General features: G+C 38.4%; 2 protein-coding genes across 8 annotated transcripts in view; both read left to right on the forward strand.

The window, feature by feature from the left end:
• The window catches only part of SNX6 (sorting nexin 6), a 334,434-nt gene that overhangs the window by 79,734 nt on the left and 227,958 nt on the right, over positions 1 to 26,742 (forward strand). The window lies entirely within an intron of this gene.
• BAZ1A (bromodomain adjacent to zinc finger domain 1A) overlaps positions 9,548 to 26,742 on the forward strand; it is a 94,333-nt gene continuing 77,138 nt past the window's right edge. For 5 of the 6 annotated variants that reach the window (XM_076004092.1, XM_076004094.1, XM_076004093.1 and 2 more), the window contains exons 1-3: positions 9,548 to 9,677; positions 10,165 to 10,335; positions 21,482 to 21,760. In XM_076004092.1, the coding sequence (XP_075860207.1) occupies positions 10,223 to 10,335; positions 21,482 to 21,760 (392 nt within the window). In that variant the 5' untranslated portion in view covers positions 9,548 to 9,677; positions 10,165 to 10,222. The remainder of the gene's footprint in view (positions 9,678 to 10,164; positions 10,336 to 21,481; positions 21,761 to 26,742) is intronic. The other variant, XM_076004097.1, reaches the window with a different exon arrangement.

Consider the following 26,742-nt stretch of genomic DNA (forward strand, 5'->3'; position numbering starts at 1 on the left):
CCTTCATTGATACTTTTGTTTGTTTTTTGTAAGCCAGAAACAGACATTGAATTTTATTAAGTGTTCCTTTATTTTCTCTCAAAGTGATTTTGGATTTTTATTCTTTTTTTTCTTTTTCTTTTTCTTTTTCTTTTTCTTTGAGCCAGAGTCTAGCTCTGTTGTCTGGTCTAGAGTGCAGTTGGTGTCAGCCTAGCTCACTGCAACCTCAAACTCATGGACTCAGCGATCCTCCTGCTTCAGCCTCTCCAGTAGCTAGTTGGGATTATAGGTGCTCGCCACCACCACACCCAGCTAATTTTTCTATTTTTTATAGAGAGGAGGTCTTGCTCTTGCTCCAGCTGGTCTCAAACTCCTGGCCTTAAGCAATCCTCCCATCTCAGCCTCTCAGAGTACTAGGACTATAGGCGTGAGCCATTGCACCTGACCATGGATTTCTACTCTTTTGATCCATTAATGTGATGAAATTTATTTATTGATCTCCTAATATTGAACCACCTGTACATTCTTAAAATCAGCCCTTCTTGATTAGAATGTGTTGTTTTGTTCATTTACTACTGGATTTGATTTCTAACATTTTATTTCCAATTTTTTTTTTGCATCTGTTTTAAAAAATGATAATAGTCTGTGGTTTTCTTGTGTGCTGTGTTTCTTAGGTTTGTTCTCAGGGCTATGCTAACTTTGTAAAATGAATAATGAAGCTTTCCATAGCATTCTTATTTCTAGAATAGATTAGATATTGTTGATTATAATGTATGTATACCTTAAAGTTTTGACAGAATTCATGTCTTAAAATTTACAAGCCTATGGAAGCTAAATCATGGGCACACAGAGGCACAAAGAGATGTAAAGGACATTGGAAACCAAGAAGGGCGGAGGGTGGGAGGGAGGTGAGGGCTAAAAACTTAACTACTGGGTACTATTCTGGTGATGGGCATACTGAAAGCCCAAAATTAAGCACTATACAATGTATCCATGTAACAAAAACAGGTAAAGGCAAAGTAGTATTATATTTGTTGTTTCATAAAAGGCAGCCATCACAAATGGCACAACTATTGATTAGTCATAGATGAAAATATTTTATGATTAATTTATCAGATAATTTCTGCCCTACAGAAACTTACATTTTGGAGACTCTGACACAAATATATAGGACATACCAATACAAATAAAACTGTTATAGCAAGAATTCAAACCATAATCAAGACTACACATAGTTGTTAAGTTTTTATTAGTTAGTAATTTAAAAAAGAGAGTGATAAGATGGTACCTTTGAGGGAATTAAAGGAATATATTTTAAGGATTAGGGAGCCTTAAATATGTTAGTAAGCCAAAAGAAAAGAGCAACTGAGAAGAGGAGATATTAGAGAAGAAAGTCAAGGAATAAGATCCTAGAGACTGAAAGAAGTATGATCAGAGGTACAGATAAAGCCTTGAAGAGGAGGGAGAGGAGAAAACAATAGGGAAGGAAAAAGGTGTGTTAAAAAAAAATTGGGGTTGAAAACAGAAGTCATCTGGAATGGCCCAGATTCTGTCATATATTAGGAGGCAAGGTGATTGCTGAGAGCAAAAGTAAGGCTAAGAAAAAGGAGATTAGGTTGGAGGCTTAAGAAAAATTAAAAGAGGTTTAGAAAACCTGTTATAAGTTGTTCAACAGAAAGTCAATATGAGATGATTTAAAAGGAGTTTAGAGTGTCAGTGAAGGCTCCTAAGATTAGAGAGCACATTTTTGTAATATCTAGCAATGATCAACTGGGAAGAAAGAACAGAGAAAGCACAGGCCTGGTGGTTACTCAGTGGGACAGTGAAGTATTCTGGAGCACTGTGAGTGTCTTGAATGTCTTGGTACTTGAGGTGGTTACCCAAATAGATGGAAGAGTATATAGACATTTATTTATTCAGCAAGTATTAATTATTTACTGTATACTGTTCAACTTTAGTAGATTTTACTATCATATTTCTGGAAATAATTCCCTAATCTGTAGTCTCAATCCTGATTTCTCTTTTGATTTCAGAGCCCAGTCTTCGAATTGCCTGTAGGACATCTCTGCTCAAGGCCCCATATCTAAAATTGAATGCTTTGGTCTCCCTCCCAAACCTATTTCAATACCTGATTACCCCATTCCTGTTAATGATGTTATTACCTTTCTAGTTTCCCGGGCCTGAAACGTTTGAGTCATCCCTAACTTTTCCTCTCTCTTCCTTAGTGTGTCATCAAATTCTGTCACTAAAAACTTCCTCTGAATTTTTTCTGCTGGCTTTTCTTTCTTTCCATTGCCAAGGCAATAATTCAGGCTTCACTTCATTTCATGCTTGTCCTTCTATGTGTTCTCAACCGGTTTCCCTGCCTCCAGGCTCTACCCAATCCAGTCAGTCCTACATCCCACTCCCAGATTAATTTTTATAAAATGTCAGTTTGATGAGTCACTCCATCTCAGAAATCTTCAAGGAGGCTGTGGTAGAGTCCCCAAGGAAACAAGAAGACCTTAGAGAAGCTCACATTCCGGTGAGAATGGGGGCAGTTAAGGTAGTGAGGAGGAGATGTTGATTTAGGGACCGTTTTCCTGGGGAGTGACAAGGGCAGAGAATGGTTGGGAGGAAGCTGGGAAATACAGGGTTTAGGGAAATAGGTTAGAGAGAAAGAGGTGACGCCAAGGAGATTCAGGACAGTTGAGAGGCCTAGGAGAACAGGAGAAGAATGTATCAGAGACCAAGGTAGGAGAGGATGCCAAGGAGCACGGTGAGTAAAGTGGATTCCTCCCTGGAGAGAGTCCGCTGGATTTGTCAATTAGGGGTCAGAGTAAGAGCAGTTTCAGGGAGTAGAGAGGCTATGATGTGTTCAGAAATAAAGAGAAAATAAAAAAGTAGAAAGAAAGTATGCAGATTTTCTTTTTAAAATGTTGGTTGAGAAGAGAGGAGAAACAGTGCTCAGGATAAAGAGGGTTGTACTTAAGTTACCCCCCCCCCCAATGAAATAGACCTACACTAGTTTATAGCCTAAGGGCAGAGATCCCAGCGGTGAAGGAGAATTGATATCAGATAGAGGGAAGATGACTGATGGAGCAAGATCCCTAAAAAGGTCTGAGGAGATAGAATTTAATCAGGAAAAAAAATCTTTGTCCATGTATAATCATCCTCTTAGTATATACATGTGAATCCTGTATATATGGTAGGGTTGTGTATGATTAAGATAATAGTGTATTATGAAATGACTAGATGAATTTTTGCAACTTGAAGGGGAAGCAGCTGGATGAATCATTTCAGGAAACTAGAAGTTTTTTTGTAAGCTCAGCTTGAAAGAGCTAAATCATTCATTGAAGTCGAAAGGTATTACTCACTTTTGCAATGAAAATCAGTTGAGGCTTAAGAATATTTTCAGACTGGAAACTGGATGTATTAGTTTTAGAAAACTAAACTCTTGCTGTGTTGTAACAACTGCCACAAGCCATGTGACAGGTCAGAAGTCCAACACAGGTCTCACCATGCTAAGGTAAAAGTGTAAGCAGGGCTGTGTTCCTTCTGGGGGCTTCGTGGGAAGAATCTGCTCCCTCGCCTCTCCCAGCTTCTAGAGACCACCACATTCCTTGGCTTATGGCCTCCTTTCTCCATCAAAACCACCAATGTCACATCTTTTCTTCAATCATCCCATCTCTGTGACCATTGTCAGGAAATGCTGGGCCCACCTGGGTAATACAGGCTAATCTCCCTATTTTAAGGTCCTTAACCTTAATCACATCTGCAAGTTTCTTTTGACATGTAGGATAACATATTTACAGGTCCTGGGAATTAGGATGTAGACATCTCTGGAGGCTATTAGTTTGCCTACCACACTGGAACAGAGTGTGAAGTCTTTATTTTAAGAGGAAAGTTTGAAATGAGAAAAAGAAAGGTGTTTATTAGTATAGGGGAATTTGGTTTTTATACTTAAATCAGGCAAGATGCTTGTTCTGGTCATTAAACTGGCTCCTAAAGGCCAGGTATCTGGTGTCTAGATGCTAAGTTACTGAGAAATTGTTTATTGGTAGCTTGGAGTGAAATTTATGTTTTTTAGCTGAAAAAGAGAAATTTCAGTTGTGCTGAGGAAATGCAGAGATGGGTATTTATACTTAAACATTTGAACTAGAGAAAACAGAGTGGTAACATGACTCCTGGGTTCTAGGGATGATGATGGCAACAGAAATAAAAGGGAGAAAACCCTGAATGCTTTTATTTTATATGAGCCTGTAACATTGGCACATTTCATTACGCACTCTTAGGTTAGAATTTAGCAAAAATACATTCAGAACTGGGTTCTGAATTTTAACTGTCTTGGTTTTCTCTCCTTCCATAATTGCCAATATGTATATACAGTTTACCCTTGAACGACACGGGTTTGCGCTTGTATATAAGGATCAGGCATGAGATATGAAACCCGCCCAGACCAAGGGCCAACTTTTCCTATAGGGGGTTCCATGGGGCTGACTGTGGGCTTGAATATGTGCAGATTTGGTTATAGGAGGGTGGTTCTAGAACCAAGCCCCTTATGTAATAAGGAATAATTGTATATTAAAACCTTCCATGCACATTTCTCTGTACCCTGTTTTTAACTTCCTCATTCTTATTTCTACATACTATTTCACTATATGGATACAGCATAATTTATGTAATATGGACATTTCCGTTGGTTTTAATATTATGCTATTCTTTTTTTTTTTTTTTTTTTTTTTTTTTTTTTTTTTTTTTTTTTTTTTTTTTTTTTTTTTGTTTTTTTTTTTTTTTGAGACAGAGTCTCGCTTTGTTGCCCAGGCTAGTGTGAGTGCCCTGGCGTCAGCCTAGCTCACAGCAACCTCAAACTCCTGGGCTTGAGCGATCCTTCTGTCTCAGCCTCCCGAGTAGCTGGGACTACAGGCATGCGCCACCATGCCCGGCTAATTTTTTTTTTTTATATATATATCAGTTGGCCAATTAGTTTCTTTCTATTTATAGTAGAGACGGGGTCTCGCTCTTGCTCAGGCTGGTTTTGAACTCCTAACCTTGAGCAATCCGCCCGCCTCGGCCTCCCAGAGAGCTAGGATTACAGGCGTGAGCCACCGCGCCCGGCCTATGCTATTCTTAATAAAGCCAAAATAAAGACTCTTATTATATTCAAATATATTTGTGGGGTATCTTCTAAGAGATGGAACTTCTTGTTAAAGTTCCTAGAGACGTAACTTCTATGTGCATTTGTAATTTTGGATAAATGTTGCCAATTTGCTCTCTATAGATGTTATGCCTTTTCCTCCACAGACTTACCCACATATGATGGTGATCTTTGCCAATCTGAAGGATGAAAAATGTCATCTCAGTGTAGTTTTAATTTGTACTTCTCTTATTATGAGTGAGGTTGAGAATATCTTATTTTATTATTTATTTAGGTTTTAGAGATGGGGTCTTGCTCTATCACCTATGCTGTAGTCAGTGGCATGATTATATCCCATTGTAAGCTTGTACTACTGGCTCAAGAGATCTTTCCGCCTCAGCCTCTCTGGTCACTGAGACTACAGGCATGTGCCATCACAACTGACTAATTTTTAAAATTTTTTGTAGAGACGGGTTGTTGCTGTGTTGCCCAGGCTGGACTCAAACTCCTGGCTTCAAGTGATCAACAGAGCAAGACTCTGTCTCAAAAAAACCAAACAAACAAAAAAAACAAAAACCATTTCTTTTATCTTTTTTTTATTTCAGCATATTATGGGGGTACAAATGTTTAGGTTAGGTGCGTTGCCTTTTCCCCTCCCCCCCCCAAGAGTCAGAGCTTCAAGTGTGTCCATTCCTCAGATGGTATGCATCGCATTCATTATGTATGTATACACCCATCAAAAACCATTCTTAATCATTACAAGTTCTAAATTGTTTAGTGCACAGGATCAAGTTCCCTGATTCAATTTACACCTGAGCTAGATTAGCAAATCAGTCCTGTGGAAATATAGGATCCAAGTAAGAAGCTTGGATTCTGGAGTTGATAAGACTACAATTCAAGCTTTTCTTTTCTTTTCTTTTTTTCTTTTGGAGACAGAGTCTCAATTTTGAACTGTATGACTTTGGGCATGCTACTTAATTAACCTCTCTGAGCTTCAGCGGCTTCTTCTGTAAAATGGAAATAATTAGTACTTAGTTTGAGGTGACAATTTCATGAGATGAAATGATTTATTTAAAGACTTTAGCACAGTGCTTGACAAGTTGGAAGCATTCATTAAATGTAAACTATTACTGTGTTAATGATGATGCCATAGACTAGTCTTTCAACCTCTACTACCATCCCATAATTCATGTCTCTAATCAGAAGGGGTTCAATAAGAAGATGTTTTCCAAATTTGCCAAAATTACCACTTCCACATCAACGATCTAATCTCCTCTGACAACAGTTCTCAAACTTAGCGCAGTACATTAGAATTATCAGAGTAGATTTTTAAATTCCCAATGCCTGGGTCCCTACCCCACCTGGGTATAGCCCAGGCATTGGTGGTTTTCAAAAACTCCTCAGGTGATTACAGTGGACAGCCAACTTCTACTTCTAATAGAAAAGTGGATTATACAAGAAAATTAGATATCATCAGATCCAGGGAAAGAGCAGTGTGGTCTAAAGAGATTGACTGGACAAGGAGTCAGGAGACCTGGATTACAGTTGCTCATCTTCAGTTTCCTCAGGTGCAAAATGAAAGAATTAACAGAGTTCTCAAGAGTTTCTTTTAGCTCTAAGTTATACTGTCTCACCAAACCACCTAAACTTTTCTTATGTTAGCCAACAGGAAGCAGGAAAATTGTTCTAGCTCAAACTTTTACAATTTATGTTCCATAATCTTGTTTTGTCTTCACCTATCTAAGGCAGTATAGTTTCTCAAAATTGAGATTTTTAGCAAACTATGTCTTAATATTATATTAATATGTTCTGCCCAACTAGATATTTACATTTTACACTGATGTCTTCACCCAGAAGGGTGACTAATGGAGATTATGGGGTTGTGTTTTGAGACTGGCGAGGATATGTTGGAGCATGAGTTCTTCGTTGCCCTTCAGATCATGCCCTGTGGACGACTTCATTTAGGATCTATCCTGAGTATTCCTTTATATTTTCTTCTAATCTTTTATACTTCTCTTTTTGCATTATGTTACTCATGAGCATTAGGACTCACACATTGTTTGTATTGGTTGTGTTTACATCATCTTTTTCTTACAAGATTGTACATTTTTCAAGGACAGGATACATTCATGTTGTATCCCCTACATGAGATAGTACAGTATTTTGGCACACAAAAGGAGCTTGATAAATGTTAAATTAAATTAAATTCTTAAAAAATTAAATAATTTTAATGTCATTGCTTTCTCTTTTTTTTCTGTGCTACTTTAGCTTTCATAGTTTCCTTCCAATTTTTGTTTTACACAAAGTCCTATTTCATGAGAGTATAACTACTTTCTGAATACAGCAATGAGCATTTTACTCTCAAAAGTGAAGTAGTAATTAATAAACCAAGGGATATAATCATGATACTAAAATAAGTAAGCTTTTTGTAGTAAATATGTAGAATAACTTTAAATGTTATTTGATGAGGCCATTTAGGTATGCTATTAAGTATTATAAATACATTAAAATGAAACTTTTGAACATGTTAATTATAATTTTCTAAACTTATATTATTCTAAATAACAATGAAATATGTATAACATTTATTAAATATCAGTAATCATTAAAATCCTATGTATGTAACTCAGAGAACTGAGCTATAATAGTACCGAAATATGATAGTGGGAAAATTGAGTATGATCGTTTTTGATGAAATAGAGTAAAATTTCAATTTTAAGTTAGTATAAGAAAAAATCCAACTGTTTAAAATCTGTTTAATAATTAAATAAATATTACTGTTTTGGATCATGATTTTAACAAAATAATTTTAACAATTTATCAAACAATGAGATCTAGTAAATATAAATACGTATTCAGAGAGAATTTTATCTAGCTTAACAGTTAAGTTGGGATTTTGAGTTGTGAGGGTTGGCACTTCAATATAGGTTGAAAATGACCCATCCTCCTTGTCCCCCTTTTGAGTCTACCTTTGTGGGCTCCAAATTTTTCACCTGGGAAATTAATAGATACTTCCTAGATAAGGAATTCTAACTTGTCACTCAGCATACTAGTTGGAGGCAGATTTAAAACACTCAATCTTTAAGTGCATACTTTTTTGAAGAATTTGTCCAGGCTAAAGTATTTACTTGCTTAATGACAGCATTTCTAAACTTCTGTGACTTTTATGTTCATAAACTAAGGTGCACAATACTATTGAGTTTTAAAACACGTGGAGAATATAGTATCTTTCACAAATGTTTATTTTGCTAGCTGTATAAGCAGCCAAAAGCAGCCAAATGTGTTCAAAAGTGGTAGCTCTTGATTTAAGTTGATTTCTTACATTTTCTGCTCTGAAGCACAAATGTACTTAATTTGAAGATATAAAGCTAATCCACATTATTTCTGTAACTATTATCATTTCACAGCATGGGTAACTATAAGAAATAACGTTCTTTGTAGAATGTTCTTCAAACTTACTTTTAGACTCATTCTTACATGTAAATCTGCTAATAAGCAAATGTCAAGGGCAGTAGCAAAAAAGACTAATATTTAGAACAAAGCTAGTTAAAAGAAACAAAACTAGTAAACACTCTGAGTTACTTCTAGCTTCAAAAATTCTTTTGAATTCAAGTCACATGTATTATGTACATTGAAATTGGTTTCCTAAATAAAAATTACTGATACAGAAAAGTTGCTTTAGGGAAAATTTCACTAGTAAATCCATAATCTTTAAAATTCTACTTGAATTAAACATTGATCCTTTGTAAATACAGCGGTGCAAATATTACTTTTTAAAAGTGTATTATTTAGTTTTATCCATGTAGGAGTCCTAGGGGCATGATGACATTTCCTAACATACTTTTTTGGTCTTTTCCTTTGCTATCTAAATCTTTGAATTTCCCTAAGAATTAAAAAGAACTGATGTCAAGAAAGATATTTTCTGTTCAAGATGGATGTTTACACATGTAAAATATTTTTAGAGATATGAATTCTAATTTTGAAGAAGAAAAATATAAAAAAAATTATTTCTTAGTCTTCATTTCTCTTCCCATCTTTAAAATACAAGTTAAATCGTAATTGGAATCGCTTTCCCATCGTGTAGCCAAGCGTTGGTGCCACACATGAAGATGATGGCTTTACTTTGTTAGCCATGTGTTTATGGAAACGCAGCGCTTTCCCTAGATCTTTTGGCTGATAATCTCAAACATGGAGGATGCTTCTGATTCTTCGCGAGGGGTTGCTCCATTAATTAATAATGTAGCTCTCCCAGACTCTCCGCCGTCTCTTCCTGTATCAGTGACAGGCTGTAAAAGTCATCGAGTAGCCAATAAAAAGGTAGAAGCGAGAAGTGAAAAGCTCCTCCCAACAGCTCTTCCTCCTTCAGAGCCGAAAGTAGATCAGAAACTTCCCAGGAGCTCCGAGAGGCGGGGAAGTGGCGGTGGGACGCGATCCCCCGCGCGCAGCCGGGCAGTGGCAGCGGGAGAAGCGGCGGCCGGGGCGCGGCGGGGCGGGCGAGGAGAGACCCCTCGGGAGGAGCGGACCTCCCCTTGCTGTACTTGTAGTTGCGACGGTGGAGAAGTGGCAGTCGGCGTGCTCGCAGGTGAGGGGCTCGGTGCGGTCGCTCGGGAGCCGGCCGGCGCCGGCAGGGAGGTGTAGGCGAGCGGGGGAACAAAGCGGAGCGGCGCCGGGGTCCGCCCGCGGCCAGCGCCCTCGCGGCGTTGGGCCGTCCGACCGGCTGCGCGCCGAGCACGTTGTGAGCCTGGCGGCGGCGGCGGCGGCGGCGGGCGGGGAGCCGGCGCTGGGGGAGGGGGCCTCGGCCGCTCCCGCACTGCCCGCCCGCAGCAGGGCGTCCTGCCCCATTGTGAGCCCGCGGCGGGGCGAGAGGAGGTAGGGCGCGCTCCGAGGGCAGAGGCGGTGCCGGCCCCGCTCGCCCGACACCCCGGCAGCTGCAGGAGCGAATTCGGTAGCAGCCGCGGCGCGTCACTCACACAAAAGGCAGTCGAGCTTCCCCCAGCGCGCGGACCGGCCCACGCTGCCGCCGAGCGCTCCCCACCTTACCGGCTTTCCTTTCCCTCCAATTTTGATAGGGAAGCGGGGCCGACGCGGGCGGCCGAGGGTCCGGGCGAGCCCGCGGGCATACGGGAGATGCCGCTGCTACACCGAAAACCGTTTGTGAGACAGAAGCCGCCCGCGGACCTGCGGCCCGACGAGGAAGTTTTCTACTGTAAAGTCACCAACGAGATCTTCCGCCACTACGAGTAAGGGTCGGGCCAGGCGCGAGGGGTACGAAGGGGTGTGGGGGCTCCCTCCCAGCGCCCTTTTGTCTCTCCTTTTCCTCGCCCTGGGCTTCTGGCGGGGCGACTTGAAAGTGACCGGTGGCCACGGTCCCGCATTTCTCTGGTCTCCCCTCCCCCAAGCCCGACCCGGAGACTGCGCGGGGCCACTGGCCGCGGCGCGCGTGGGGAACGCGTGTCGGGGCGGAGGCAGCTGGTGTCCCCGCCAGCCTCGGGGACCGCTCCTAGCCGCTGCTGTCGCTCGCCCGCCTGGCCGCCTGGCCGCGGGGCGGCGGAAACTCCCCGTTTCGCCCCTCCCCGCCGCGACCACACGCGCACTCCTGGGCCAGTTCCGGGATCCCCTCCTGGCGGCCGAGGGGATCCCCGCTCGGGTCAGCAGTGTGGGGCCGCAGTTCCCGGCCTGGGGAGGGAATCCCTGCCCCCGTGGGCAGGAAACGGCCGTGCTGGGCTTCGTTTCCTCGGTCGGGAGTGGGGTCTGACGTTGGAGCTGCCTCGCGTAGGGGCGGGCAGGAGCGGAGTTGAGAGTCCCTCCGGCGGGGAGGAGGGGGCTTTCCAGCGGGCCGGGGCGGTGGGGCCCGGGACGCGAGAGCCTCTGCGGGCGGCCTACCGTCCGCGCTGCTAGGCCTCGGAGTGTGCGACGCGAGCCGTGCGCTCTGTCACCGCCTCTTCTTGGTGACTAACTCCCGTCCCCGGGGAACTCAGCGTCTCCGCCCCCGGGAGACCGGTGAGGAAGAAGTCGGGGCTGGGCGAGGGGAAGAGGAAGGGGGAAGAGAGCAGGGCCTTGGGCTCCCCTCGTTTTCACTTTCGCGTAGCCCAGAGCTCGGCGCTGGAGTTGGGGGGAGGGGGTAAAGACAAGTTCAACTCCAGCCTCAGCCAGTCGCCTCTTTATCCCCCTGTGCATGTGGGCTGGCTGACATGTGCCACTCGCTATTGTTTTGATAAGAACCCGGGGCTGCTGCTAGTGTCGTTTCAGCCTCTAAATTTTCAGTCCTTCGCTTGATTTATCCCAAAAGATCTCCTTGTCCTGTGACATGAAGCAGTAGGATATGTTTTAGCGATCTATGTTTAAACAGGATCTCCAAGTGAGAACCTGAGTTGATCAAACACTGGAACAGCCTGATCCTCCTCTTTTCTAATGCTTTATCCTCTCCACTCAGAAGGAATCCCTTTGTGGCTTAGAAACGAAGTGTTATAGCAACCAAATACATTGCGTGTAGGAGGCACTTTTTCTGAGTAGGGGCTTGATCGAAGGAGCGCCTTAGGCAAACTCTGCACCTGTCTGAGAAATGAGTAGTGAGGTCAGAAAAGTTCCTTGGAGCGTTTATTTTAAGTAAGCCCTCTTTTTTTTCAGCTCCACAGAAAGAGGTTACACATTAAACATGTTATATCCAGAGAAGTACATAGTACTTTTCTTCAGACTGTACTTTTAAGTAGGAGTGCACATCTCACTGTACTCTTGTATAGACTTGTTTTGTTACTAAAATAGAATTCACTCTTTAACTACTTAAGTGAATTTGGATTAGGTAACTGGACAAGGACGATGTCTTTTTTTTAAGGGTGTAAGCTAAAGTCCTTGCTAACAATTCTGAATTTAAATAAAAATTGTATTTAAGATTGCCAGCAAAATAGTAAACAGGCCTAAATTTCGAACTGTAAGCTATTTTTTCAGAGATTCTCCTCACTTTAGAGGGTAGGGTGAATGTTGGCTATTATCCTTTGTGAATCAAACACTGTTCATGTACTTTGGTTCTTGAGAGGAATTACTCCAACCATGGAGAAATCTGAAATGCTAAAATAAAAGAGATTTTTGGCATTCTAAACCTGTCTATCTTCGATTAATATTAAGGAACTGTATCCTTTGTAGTCTCATGACATTTAAACATTTTTAAATAACTAGGTTTTTAAATTTTTGTTTTTTCCCCTGTGATGAAATGTTTGTTTTTGGAAATTACAGGCAGCCGAAGAGAGATGATTGGTTTGGGAGCAAAGATACTTGATCATTTACCCAGAGCAAAAGCAGTATTACTGGTATTCTTAGGTATTAATCTTCATGACTTTGAACAAAACCAATTTTGGCAAAATTTGAAGAAGAATGCCATTTAATCATGTTAAATTTTGAATTACTTTCTCTTTCTTTTAAATAATCACAAAGAGATCTTTCCAAAAATGTATTCATGGTGGTCTGCAATATTATGGCAATCTGACCCATGGCACAAGTCTGGAGAAACTATGAAGGGAAACCTCTCTTTTCACTCATTCATTAAATCAACTGGTTGATTTATGTGAACTTATTTGAAGATTAGCCTTTCAGTGCATTGTTTTGAATATTTTTCTTTTGTATTTGTCTTTTTTTTTTTGAGACAGTCTCTGTTGCCTGGGCTAGAGTGCCAGCCTAGCTCACAGAAACCTCAAACTCCTGGGCTCAAGCAATCTTCTGCTTCAGTCTCCTAAGTAGCTGGGACTACAGGCGTGCGGCACCATGCCCCACTAATTTTTTATATATATATTTTTTAGTTGTCCAGCTAATTTCTTTCTATTTTTTAGTAGTGATGGAGTCTCACTGTTGCTGATGCTGGTCTCAAACTCCTGAGCTTGAGCGATCCTCCCACCTGGGCCTCCTAGAGTGCTAGGATTACAGGCATGAGCCACTGCGCTGGCCTTGTATTTGTGTGAAGACCACTGTGCTCACCTGTTTGCTTGGGTTTTTTTATTTCTTCAATATAAATTTCTTTGCTTTAATCAGTCTCAAAGAGGTTTTCTACACCTCCCAGTCTTATTTGCTTCCAACACAATACAGAGTATAACTTTAGCGTCTAACTAAAGGGAAGTAGAGGATGCCGGTGACCTTTTTTTTTGGTCATCCTTCCTAGTTTGTCCTAAGCCAGTGACCTTTTAATTGCTAAATAGTTTTCTGTCTCTATCTTACATGATATTATAGCCTACTTCCTCTTTGTCCTAAGCAGCAATAATCACCCCCTCCATCTTTTCTGCTGTAAAGTCATATTATTGCCTTGTAATGCAGTGTATTTGTTGCCTCGTATTTTGTCTTCTTAAAGACTCTGAATTCTTTGAAATAGGGACTATGACCAGGATGCATGCTCAGTGATTACACAGCACAAACTCTTTTATTTTGTTTGTTTGAACTACATTCTCCTTAACTAATTGCTAACTCTTATTTGACCTGCTTTCGTAAGTAAAGAAGACTTATTAAAAATAGCACATTAACTATAGGCAGCAAATGCATATGATAAAGTGCATAATTTAGTTTCTTAAATAGGAGAAAGATTTATTCTGTAATTTTGGTTAGGTTACAACAATTTTGATTTTTATTTTTGCCAGCGGTTGCTCAAAAATGGAACTATCAGGTTTGAATGTCAGATTCTAGATTCAGACTATACTTGTAAGTGGGAGTTACACATCTTACTCTGCTCCTGTATATTGTTGTATTACCCAGTGACTCAATCTCCTAAATAAAATAACTTTTTTTGTTTAGCCATTTAGACACTTGGAATTGGAATATACTTTCCATCTTTTTCTGAGTCCCACCTTCTATACAGAATGTAGGAATCTCATCCACAACATCACTAACATTCCAGTTTATATTCCATCCTGGCTTTCCAGTGGAAGAGGTTTGAGTAGCTTATAAGGCTTCTTATTTTCATTGTTCATCATCTCTCACTTGTTAATTCAGTCTTTTCAACAGCTCCCTTTTACAGATGAGGAAACTGAGGTTGGGATGGGGGGGATGTAAGTCCATAATCATAGTATCCAAAATTACATATCTAGCAATTAATGAAACTAGAATTTTAACTCATTTCACTGGGATGCTAGAGTTAATGCTCTTCTTACTATTTACTTCTTACTGTTTACTATCACATTGTGCTTATTATGGAAAACTCTTCCCAGTATCTGTTGAAATTTATAGAAGTAGCATCAAGAAAATAGGGACATTGCATGGAATGTAGGCTGGCTGCCTAGGTCTTTGTGTATGTACCACTGTCTTCTGTCTGTTCAGACATTTGCCTTCTTTACTACACCCCCAAATGATTAAGCTCTAGGTATTAAATGGACACCTCAGAATCCCATCAATTTATAGTAGGGAGAAATGCCTTTCACACTGACCAGTTGCCATACTGATGATTAGTTATGTGAGAAATTTAGTTATAATTAAAGGATATTTGATGAATATAGGGTTTTCAAAGGAAATTGGGTAATCTTCATAGCTAATGTTTCAAATTAGGTGTTAAGTTCTTCTTTAGGAATAAGTCTGCCACAAGGTCCTAATACTTGTGTTGATGAGTTCTTGTATGATATAGCAGAGATTCCTAGATGCTTTTATTTTTTAGTTTTATCTGCTTAGCAGGCTACTATGTATTGTATTAATGCATCCTTCAGACCAAATCAGTTATTGTAGTGCAACAAGCTAGCCCATAACTTAGCTACTCAAAATAACAACCCATTTTATTTGCTCACTATTTTATGGATGGTCAGTTTTGTTTTCTGCTGGTCTCCTCTGTGCTCACTTACTCAGCTGCAGTCAGGCTAGGCTGAGGCTGGTTGGAGTAAAAGTCTTAGTCACAGGTCTGGGACCTCAGCTGGCATGGTTTTTCTCACCATGTGGTCTTTTATTCTCAGTAAGGTACCCTGCCTGTTTCTCGTGGTGGTCTCAGGGTTTCAAGAGGTGAGAGTGGAAGTCACTCAGCGTCACTTCAAGATTATGTTGGTCAAAACAGATCACAAGGCCAACTCAGATTCAAAGCATGGTGAAATAGACTCCACCTCTTGATAAGAAGAGCATCAATGTCATATTTCAAAGGTGCCTGCACACCTCGAGCCCTCTTTGTAGTCTATCATAAATGTTCAATACAATTTTATACCTGGGTTATCCTGATTGGATTTGGGGTGTTCACTGATAACCTAACTGATTTTATCCATCAAATCAATGAAAACTATCCTAAGATCTTGTGGATATTCCTTATTGCTTGCCCCTATACTATCTATAATAATAATGTAAACTCTTTCCTCTTAGAATTTCTATTGTCCTATGCATGTCCTCAGGAGCTGCCAAGAAGAAATATCTTTAGATATCTAAGATGGCTAATTCTGCCTCTTCCCAATTTTCTGTTCTTTTTTTTTGAGACAGAGTCTCACTTTGTTGCCCAAGCTAGAGTGAGTGCAGTGGGGTCAGGCTAGCTCACAGCAACCTCAAACTCCTGGGCTCAAGCAATCCTGCTGCCTCAGCCTCCCGAGTAGCTGGGACTATAGGCATGCACCACCATGCCCAGCTAATTCTTTCTATATATTTTTAGTTGGCCAATTAATTTCTTTCTATTTTTAGTAGAGACAGGGTTTCGCTCTTGCTCAGGTTGGTTTTGAACTCCTAACCTTGAGCGATCTGCCCGTCTTGGTCTCCCAGAGTGCTAGGATTACAGGCGTGAGCCACCTCGCCGGCTGATGACTGTTTTTTGAGTGCACATATATTATGGGGGTATTCACTTATAATTAACTGACTTGATTTTCTCATTAACAGTTCATGGAAGATACTATCCCATTTACAGAAAGGGAACCAAGTTCAGAGAGGTTATATAACTTATCCAAAGTTGCATTCTAAAAGTGGTAAAGCTGGGATTCAGACATTTTCCTCTCTCCTTCCTCTCTGGAATGCCCGTTGAGGGTAGACTGCCCTTTAAACATTTGTTTATTCTTGTCACTATACTTTGGGCAGTCTTTGGAGATGCTGAGATAATTTGTCCCTCTAGTGAGTAATGAATGACCACAACACAGTGGCATAAGTCACATATGTGTTGTGGAGCCAATAACTGTTTGTTGGGGAGTTTGGGAATCCCTAAAATAGGAGATAATATCTGAGTTGGGTCCTGAAGGATGGAGCTCACAAGACACAGAATAGGAAAGAGAGTCTTGGCACAAGGGGTACTATAAAAAATCCTTTTTAGGTAAGGAAAACTATATAAGAAGGCATAGAAGTGTGACTTTGTAGGTGTTTTTCTACCATACTGATTATTCTACTAGCTGCAGATGTGGCCTGATCAATAAGAATTGATACTATTTATTGAATGCAGGTATATTATTATTTTCATAGCCATTACTGTTAAGCTAGGACTTTTACATCCAGTGCTAGTATCATGTTTTACCTTTGTTGATGTCCATTTAGGTTTTAGTTTCTAGTTTTTAGTGTCTGACTCTAAGGCAACACTAAATAAAATGGAAAGTAAAATTTCATTAATGTGTTTTCTTAATTAAATTTTGTTTTTTATTAATCAAAAGTTTTCCCTGATCATCTGTCAATAAATGTAAAAAATATAATTTTCATCTAGCTGGCATTTCTCTATTTAATATAAGGCATTTTAAGCCTGCCAGGCCCATGATCTCCTAAGCAACCTTGTCACTGAAGGAAATTATTAGAACAACCCATGCTGTCTTCTAGCAACAATTACTTTTTAAAGTTTGTAACTATACTTTCTATCTCTTGCATATAATATGCTGTGTAAGTCCGGAATTATATTAGTTTTTGACCCATGGCTGTATTTCTCAGTTACGCTAATTATTTTTGTGTACCTGAGTGTCTGCCATGTCCCTTAGTAGATCTTTTCAGCTGAATTGTGCTGGCTCTTTCTTATGTCATATCTGGTTAATAATAGTATTGGTCCTGAAGTAGAGTACACTTTGTGCTTTATCTGAATTGTATTTGACTTCTGATTTATATATGTCACTTAATTCTCAATCTTCTACTAGATTTTTAGTTTTCCCAATACCCAGCAAATTAACAGTATGTTGCCCTTTGTTCATCTCTTAGTTCACCAGAGAGTTGGCTGACTTCATATTATAGGTGTGTTCTTAGAAATGTACTCTACCTTGCAACTCAGAAGCAATTTTTCCTTATGAGATAATGGTAAAGAGGAAGAAGTCATCAGGATTTTTCTATAAAGGACAAGATAATCAGTATTTTAGGTTTTGTGGGCCATAGCATCTCTTGGACCTATCCAACTCTGTAAACATAGTGAGAAAGCAGTTATTATAGATAATAACTAACTGTGGGTGTGGCTGTGTTCCACTAAAACTAGAAAAGCAGATGGAGGGCTAGATTTGGTTTCCAGGCCAATATTATGCCCATAATCCTTTCATTAATATTATGCCAATAATCCTTTAGTAGAGAGGATTATTGAAGGAATGCGGTTATAAATTAGATATAATTTATATTAGCCTAAATTTATACTCATATAAAATACCTTGTATTTTATAATTTGTTTTGCTCATAATAATAAAACATGCTTCTTATAAAAGTTTCATTATTTATATTCTTATAATGTAGAAATTGAAGAGGTACCATAACCAATCCCCTAGACAGATCAGTGTTATTAACAAATTCTACACATTTAAAAAACTCTATGTATACTATACATGTATATGATGAATGGGTGAAGTATGAGCAGAATTACAGAAGTGGGAGAAAGTGAAGGTGTATAATGTTAGAGATGGTGCTGTGCTGTTTGGGGGTGATGAATAGGGGAGAGAGAGCTCTTGGACTTTTTCAAAACCCTTGCATTAAAATGGCCAGAATATGCCCTGGTTCCTGATTTCTGAGGGTAGATCTTTGTGTACAGCAAGGCCATAATGTAACAATAACTTTGTGGAGTAGATAGACACAAAGGAAACAAACAGCACAAACATTTTACATGAGATAATAGAAACCTTATGGTTTTGAAGGCTAGCTATATATCTCTGGTTATTAACTATCCTGTTTTTCTGCCTGGTAATACCTTTAATGGAGACTTATGACACTTATGCCTTTTGCTTTTTGCGGTATTTTTAGACAATGGTAGCCATCCCCCTGCCATGGCATTAAATACCCCAGGCACCTAGCTGTCATGGCTAGAGCTATTCTTTTCAATACAGGAGCCATTACTTGGCCATGTGGGTTATTAAGCACTTGGAATGTGACTAGTCTGAATTAAGATGGGCAATAAATGTAAGATACACATTGGATTTTGAAGATTTAGTACAAAAAAAATATTTCAATGTTTTTCTATTGATTACATGAAATTATTTTGAATATAGGAGGTTAAAAATATATACAAATTAATTTCATTAGTATTTCTTTTTAAATTTTTAAATGTGACCATAGAAAATTTAAAATTATCCATGTGGCTAGCATTCTATTTCTATTAGCACTGATTTACAGACTAATATATAAGATATCTAGTTTGTTGTTTGTTTTTTTTTTTTTTTTTTTTTTTTGAGACAGAGTCTCACTTTCTTGTCCAGGCTAGAGTGAGTGCCATGGTGTCAGCCTAGCTCACAGCAACCTCAAACTCCTGGGCTCAAGCAATCCTGCTGCCTCAGGCTCCCAAGTAGCTGGGACAACAGACAGGTGCCACCATGCCCGGCTAATTTTTTTCTATATATATTAGTTGGTCAATTAATTTATTTCTATTTATAGTAGAGGCGGGGTCTCATTCTTGCTCAGGCTGGTTCCGAACTCCTGAGCTCAAACGATCCGCCCACCTTGGCCTCCCAGAGACCTAGGATTACAGGCGTGAGCCACTGCGCCCAGCCCGATATCTAGATTTGAAGTATAATTTTCTTAAATAGTACTAGCTGTAGTTTAAATTATTAGAAGCATACCTCACGTAATAGATATCTCAATTATCCTGATTTGATCATTATACATTATGTATCTGTATCAAAATATCACATGTACCCCCAAAATATGTACAACTATTATATATCAGTTATAAAAAGAAAAAAGTGTACTTCATGTACATTGTGAGGTAACTAACTGTATTGGCTTGGGAAGTTAAATCATACAGATATGTTTGTTTCCATAGGAAAAAGTTTAGAACTTTTATTTTTGAGACAGGGTCTCAAGTTTAGAACTTTTAAAAAGATTTCTAAGTGGTACTACAATTTTAGGCAGTAAAACTAAATAAGACCTTTAAAATTCATTCATGCATTCATTCATTCATTTTATCCTGTACCCATTGATAACTACCTACTGGGTATGTCTGTTGCCTCTCTCTCTTCAGCTAATAAATTATTTATTCTGACATAGATGTCTTGATTATAAGCATCAGATTGTGTTCTCTTTTTCTTTTTGGCATTCCTTTCTTCAACTCTTACTTTTCCTTTAAGACCTAACTCTTAACACTACTTCTCAAAAAAAGTTCTAGTTTTGTTTTTTTTTTTGAGACAGAGTCTCACTGTGTTGTCTAAGCTAGAGTGCCATGGCATCAGCCTGGCTCACAGCAACCTCAAACTCCTGGGCTCAAGGGGTCCTGCTCCCTCAGCCTCCCAAGTAGTTGGGACTACAGGCATGGGCCACCATCCCTGGCTACTTTTATATATATATTTTTTTAGTTGTCCAGCTAATTTGTTTCTATTTTGTTAGTAGGGAGGGGTGCTCCTCAGGCTGGTCTCGAACTCTTAAGCCAGGCCTAGTATTTCTTTTTTAACCTCTTCTTTGCCTTTCCTCCCTCTAAATTTTTAGGATATCTCCTCTGTCTTATAAAGATAACCACTTTTACTTTTTATTTTTAATGATATACATCCATCATTTCCCATACTAAAACATGCTTCAAAAGAATCTTTGTACCAAATTAGAGTCATATAACTTGGCATATGCATGTTATTTCTTTAGAGCTCATTTATGTTTAAGGTATAATTAGCTTCTCTTTATTTTCACAGAGAATCTTTTTTATTATTGTTCTATAGACGTACAGCAATGAAACTATCCAAATGGAATTGCCCTAAATTTTTTTTGGAGATCACACTACTTACTATAGGGATAACCTACAGATACACTAACCAGGAAATAAATACGTAGCAATTTAAGTACTTCTAGAATGGTGGGAGAAGGTAAGAGGGGAATTACAGAAAGGAGAAAAAGTTGAAGAACAATGACAATTATATTTATTATATATAATTATTGGAAAGTAGACCAAATTATAGAGGAGGGAAATAATTTAACTATCTTACTACCTAGAGGCAACCATTGTTAACCTTTTTGCACATGTCTAACCTTTTATATTTAAAAAATATTTTATTGCAAAACGATACATGAGTGATGCTTATTACAAAAATTCAAACAATATAGAAATATTTGGAGTCTCAAAGTTTTTCTTTTCCTTCCTTCCCAGTCCCCTCCCTTTGGAGAGAGTATGTATTTATATACCTACATAATAGGTATATACATTTTTAATATTATTTTAATATACATGGGATTGTGTATTCAGCGATTTGGGTTTTTTCTACCCAATATGCCTATGAAATCTTTCTAGATTATAGATCTCTTGCATTTTAAAAGAGATCGGATGGAGTTTTTTTGAAAATAAATAAATGCTTATATTAAAAATTCCAACTATGCAGAAGAGCACTAGGATGGTTCCCCAGTCTTATTCCTATACCTTGTTGTTGCCTTGTTTGTATAACATTCCAGAAATTTTCTGCTTCTATAGCCTTTTTTCCTTTCTTTTTCTCATTTTTTTCTTTTTTTTTTTTTTTAACACAAATGAGGTCATTATATACTTTGAAAAAATATGTGAGGTATCAAACTGGAAATAGGGTTTTTTCCTATTAACATGTTACTTAAGAATTCTTATACTTATTAATGACTGTGATTTTTCATTATACGAAGGAAGTACTATAATTTACTTAGCTTTCTCTTACTGTTAGATGCTTACATTTCTCCGTTTTTCGCTATTATGTTAAAGCTTTCTAAGAATTCATAGTTAAATGCTCGAATTGACAGTAGTGTTCTGACCACTTTGGAACAAAAAGGTTAGAAATTAAAAGGATAAAGAAAGATTGAATTTATTTTCAGTTTGACTCTCAATATTCAAAACTGATAGAACTCAAAGTACAGTGGCTGATGTTCCTTTAAATTGCAAAATATAAATGTCTAATTTAAATATACTTTTTCTTTGGTGTGTATTAATGTATAAGTTGGCCAGTTATCAAACCCTTGTTTGAGTTCTGTGATTCTATGTAAAATTTTACATTAAAGGCACTAAAAGAAGCTGATCAAGGTATCAGTTTTTAATGTAAAATTTGTGAAATGATAGGTAATGGATTTTTGTTTTTGTTTTTTAATTAGTGACTTTTTTGAACGAACCATTCTGTGCAACAGCCTTGTGTGGAGTTGTGCTGTGACGGGTAGACCTGGACTGACATATCAGGAAGCACTTGAGTCAGAAAAAAAAGCAAGACAGAATCTTCAGAGTTTTCCAGAACCACTAATTATTCCAGTTTTATACTTGACCAACCTTACCCATCGTTCACGCTTACATGAAATTTGTGATGATATCTTTGCATATGTCAAGGATCGATATTTTGTTGAAGAAACTGTGGAAGTCATTAGGAACAATGGTGCAAGGTAAAGTACTTTTAATTTTGCCTCTGGATAAGTTTATATTCACATTGCTTAAAATTCAAAACACACAAAGGGTGACCTAAGGAAATCTTACCTTTTTTTACTGTGCTCCAGATATCCTGTTAACACAAAGATATCTCTGTAGTTTTTTCTTATATATCTTGTATTTCTTTACAAAGCTAATTTATGCATATGCCACCAAAAACATGTATATGTGTGTCTGTGTGCATATATCCACAAACATGCATATACAATTCCTTCTCCTTTTAATGCAAAAGATAATATATTGTACTTGAATATCCTAGTGATTGTTTCATTTCTGCATAAACCACCTTCCTTCTCTTTAATTTACTGTATAATACTTCCGATTATATGGAAGTTCCATCTTTAAGAGTAAAAACCCTTAGGTAATAATATCTACTGTGTCCTCTTTGTTACCTAACAGTTTAAATATGCCTATATTTCTTCATGGGCTTTAGTATTTTGTTTAATGAAACTAAGGCTGAGTTTTATATACTCCAGTAAGTTCTCTTCTGGCTTCCCCCCCTTTTTTTCTGTTACTTTTTCACACTGCTTGGAGATATAATTAACATATTTGACAATTCTCCCATTTAGTGCAATGGTGTCATCATAGCTCACTATAACCTCAAACTCCTGGGCTCAAGCAATCCTGCTTCAGCCTCCCTAGTAGCTGAGATTATAGGTGTTCACCATCATGCCCTGCTAATTTTTCTTTTTCTTTCTTTTTTTTTTTTGTAAACATGGGGTCTCACTTTACTCAGGCTGGTCTCAAACTCCTGGCCTCAAGCAATCCTCCTGCCTAGGCCTCCCAAAGTGTTAGGATTACAGGCACGAGCCACCACTCCTGGCCCAGTGTTAGCTCTTTTCTTTCTTACCTAGGTCTTCAGGAATAGAGTAGATTTTTCATACATGAAAATGGAAAATAATATAATCTATGGCACTAAATTAAAAATTATCAGTATTTTCTTGAAGTCTTAAGCATTTGTGATTGGCTAGTCACTGATGTTTATTATAATAAAACTTTATTTGCATTAAAACTTTTTATAACCTCTTGACTTTTGGGGCTAGTGACTATATTTTTTGGATGTGCTCTTCCCCCTCGTTGACCTGGATGCAGATTTTTTTTTCTGAATTTTAAATCTTAGCAGTCAAAAGTTAATTATATCCTTTATTATTTTGGAGAACTATTATGAGTTTATATGTAACTTTAGAATAATTTCTTAACAAATGAACATAATCCATTTTAGTTGTTAATTGTTACTCGAATCTTAAAAGCCAAGCAATGTTTATAATAAGATCTAAACTTGTTAGTATTTGATTTTGGCAAGTGATTGAAGTTCTTTTAAAAATTGTGAAAGCATAATAAAAATTAAAAAAAAAACAAAAAAGAAAAGCTCCTTGGATGTGGCTGTCCTGCTTGGCAAAGATATAAGATGAATAATAATAATAAAGTAAATTTAGTATAAAATTTTTAAATAATAAAAAAAAATTGTGGAAGCAACAAATGATAAAAATTGAAGAATTATTTTTTGTATATCCAATGACATTTAGAAAAAATTATATCTTTATTTTAGAAACATTAAAAATACGAAAAAATACCAACAAAAGGGGATGTTACTATGTCATCATCAGTCATCTCACCAAGAAAATACCTTTTAAAAAAGGATCAGGTTATAAATACTGTTTTGGGGCCGAGCGTGGTGGCTCACGCCTATATTCCTAGCACTCTGAGAGGCTGAGGCGGGCGGATTGCTTGAGGTCAGGAGTTCGAAACCAACTTGAGCAAGAGCAAGACCCCGTCTCCACTATAAATAGAAAGAAATTAATTGGCCAACTAATATATACAGAAAAAATTAGCTGGGCATGATGGTGCATGACTGTAGTCCCAGCTACTCGGGAGGCTGAGGCAGCAGGATTGCTTGAGCCCAGGAGTTTGAGGTTGCTGTGAGCTAGGCTGACGCCATGACACTCACTCTAGCCTGGGCAACAAAGCGAGACTCTGTCTCAAAAAATAAATAAATAAATACTGTTTTGGAATATGTTAATGGTTTGTATCTTTGGTGGTATACTTAGAAAATAGGTTTTCATGGGCTTTTTTGTTGTTGTTGTTTGGGAGAGAGTCTCACTCTGTTGCCTGGGCTAGAGTTCCGTGGTGTCAGCCTAGCTCACAGCAACCTTAAACTCCTGGGCTCAAGCAATCCTTCTGCCTCTGTCTCCCGAGTATCCGGGACTAAAGGCATGTGTCACCATGCCTGCCTAATTTTTTCTATATATTTTTAGTCTAGCTGATTTCTTTCTATTTTTAGTAGAGATGAGGTCTTGCTTTTGCTCAGGCTGGTCTCAAACTCCTGACCTCTAGCCATCCTCCTGCCTTGGCCTCGCACAGTGCTAGGATTACAGGTGTGAGCCACCGTGCCCGGCCTCATGTTTTGATCTATATCCCAAAAGGAATAATATGGCCATGTTTGAGGATCAAGACAATTTTTTTCTTCTTATAGCCATTGTTTTTATTTGGCTTGTGTCAAAAATGTTTTACAATTTACAAATAATTGTGATACATAAGCCTTTTTAAATTAAATTTTTTAAAGAAGCCTCTTCCCAGAAGATACAGAAACCTTTAACATCAAGAATATAGTTTACATCTAGAAATGTAGTGGTGCAGTGTTTTCTGTGTAGCCTTTTTTTGTTGTACCTTGAAAATGGACTTCAGTTGTAGCCGTTAATAACAGGAGTAAACTGGAGTACCATGTGGAAAGGAGAAATCTGGAAATAACAATTTTATTGAAATTCATTAGGAAACATACCTCTTCGTGTTGAAGAAGACTTTAAATGGTGAAATATAAGAAATGAGTGTTTTTCTGAAGTTTTAAGGCTTAATTTCTTCTTTTATTTTTCCAGACCACGGCTCATGAGTATATTAATTTCTTAATGTATATTGGCCATTGTTAATCTGTGATCATGCCTAAAGTTTTCCCCCCTTAAATACATTCCGGGTGTGTTCTATTAAAATAATATATGAAACTCTTATTTGAATACACTTACAGTTAAGCGTAGAATGGGTTTAATCTAAAGCTTGTAAGAATATGAGAATATGAATTCCTTAGTAGTTTTCATTTAAAAACTAAGGATGGTTACATTTACTAGATATCCACTCTTTTAAATCTTCTTTTCCCAAAATCACTAAGATTACAGGGTACCACAGGGTTGGAGTTTTTTGGGAGGGTATAGGTTGTGGAGCTTGAGACTAGAGATTGGAAACAGCATGGGTTAAGATTTATGTATATATTTTACTAACGTATCCTTAAGGCTGGCATCTCTTACAAAGTGATTTTGTTTGTCTTTTCTAACTTACTGTGAGCACTATTGAAAAGGGAGTAGTAGATAAGGTAAAAATAATAAAAACAAAATACTAAGAGGTAGCATGTGAAAAAGGAGGTTAATTGGGGATGATGAAGTATAGGAAAGTAATGATTAAAAAAGGGTCAGGTAGTAGTTAAATAGGAAAGGGGACTCAAGAGGCCAGTGATAACTCATTAAGTTTTTAAGGTAAGTAATTAAAACTTTTTTCAACTTAAAGGCAGAAAGTTACCAGGAAAAATATTTAGAAATAATTGAAAATCTCCTTCCTTTAGGACTAAGTAATGCTGTTATTTGTTTTTCTGTGGATCTTATAAATCAACCATACTACCCTATAAGGTATAAAATAATAACATGATCTACTTTAAAGGGAGATACCTATATATGCCAGTCTTGCTTCTCTACAAGTCATATATATGCATTCCTTTGCCAAACACTGATTTAGGTGCTCTTGATAGAACGGTGAACAGCTCCCCTGCTTACCAAGCCAAACACACTTGCTGCTTCTCAAATGTGCCAGGCATGATTCCTGTCTCTGGGCCTTTTCACTTTTCTCTTTGCCTGGAATTCTTTTCCTCAGCTATCAACATGCTGAGTTCTCTTACTTTATCATGTCTTCCCTGTGTATCAACTCTCCCGTTGAAGCCTTCTGTCTGTTCTATCTAAAATTCAGCATTTCCTTGCCCTGACATTTTTTAAAATTTTATTTAAAAAATTTTATTAAATAATTTTTTTAACTTGTCACAAAATAAACCTAACATAAAATTAGCCTTCTTGCCCATTTTTAAGAATACAGTTCAGTTCTAGCCTCTATATTTTATATCTCCCTTTCATGCTTTTTCCCCCTCAGTACTATCTAACATATATTTTCCTTCCTATTTTGTTTATTGCTGGTCTCCTCCACCAAAATGTAAGCTCCATGAGCTTAGGAATTTTTGTTCATTACTGTATCCCCACCACTTAAAATGGCACATAGTAGGTGACTATAGTAGTTATTTGTTGAATGAATAGTAGGTAATGGTGATGAGGGAGATAAACAAATGGTGACGAGAACAGCTGACTACTTGGCTGAGGCAGGGGAAAGAAAACCTGCACAGTTGGTTCTTTATCTTCCCCATCCTGATTACCACCCAGGTTGGCTGCCAAATGTTCAGACATTTGTTCTCTGCTACTTCCTCAGAGCCTACAGGAGAAGTAAGAGGATGGGTGGCCTTGTGAAAATAGCACTAAGTTGGAAGTTAGGTCTGTTAATTCTTTTTTTTTTTTTTTTTTTTTTTTTTTTTTTTGAGACAGAGTCTCGCTTTGTTGTCCAGGCTAGAGTGAGTGCCGTGGCGTCAGCCTAGCTCACAGCAACCTCAAACTCCTGGGCTCCAGCGTTCCTTCTGCCTCAGCCTCCCTAGTAGCTGGGACTACAGGCATGCGCCACCATGCCCGGCTAATTTTTTATATATATATCAGTTGGCCAATTAATTTCTTTCTATTTATAGTAGAGACGGGTCTCGCTCTTGCTTAGGCTGGTTTTGAATTCCTAACCTTGAGCAATCCGCCCGCCTCGGCCTCCCAGAGTGCTAGGATTACAGGCGTGAGCCACCACGCCCGGCCTTCTT

Source organism: Microcebus murinus, chromosome 6 (assembly GCF_040939455.1).
Source record: "Microcebus murinus isolate Inina chromosome 6, M.murinus_Inina_mat1.0, whole genome shotgun sequence".
Taxonomy (NCBI): Eukaryota; Metazoa; Chordata; class Mammalia; order Primates; family Cheirogaleidae; genus Microcebus; species Microcebus murinus.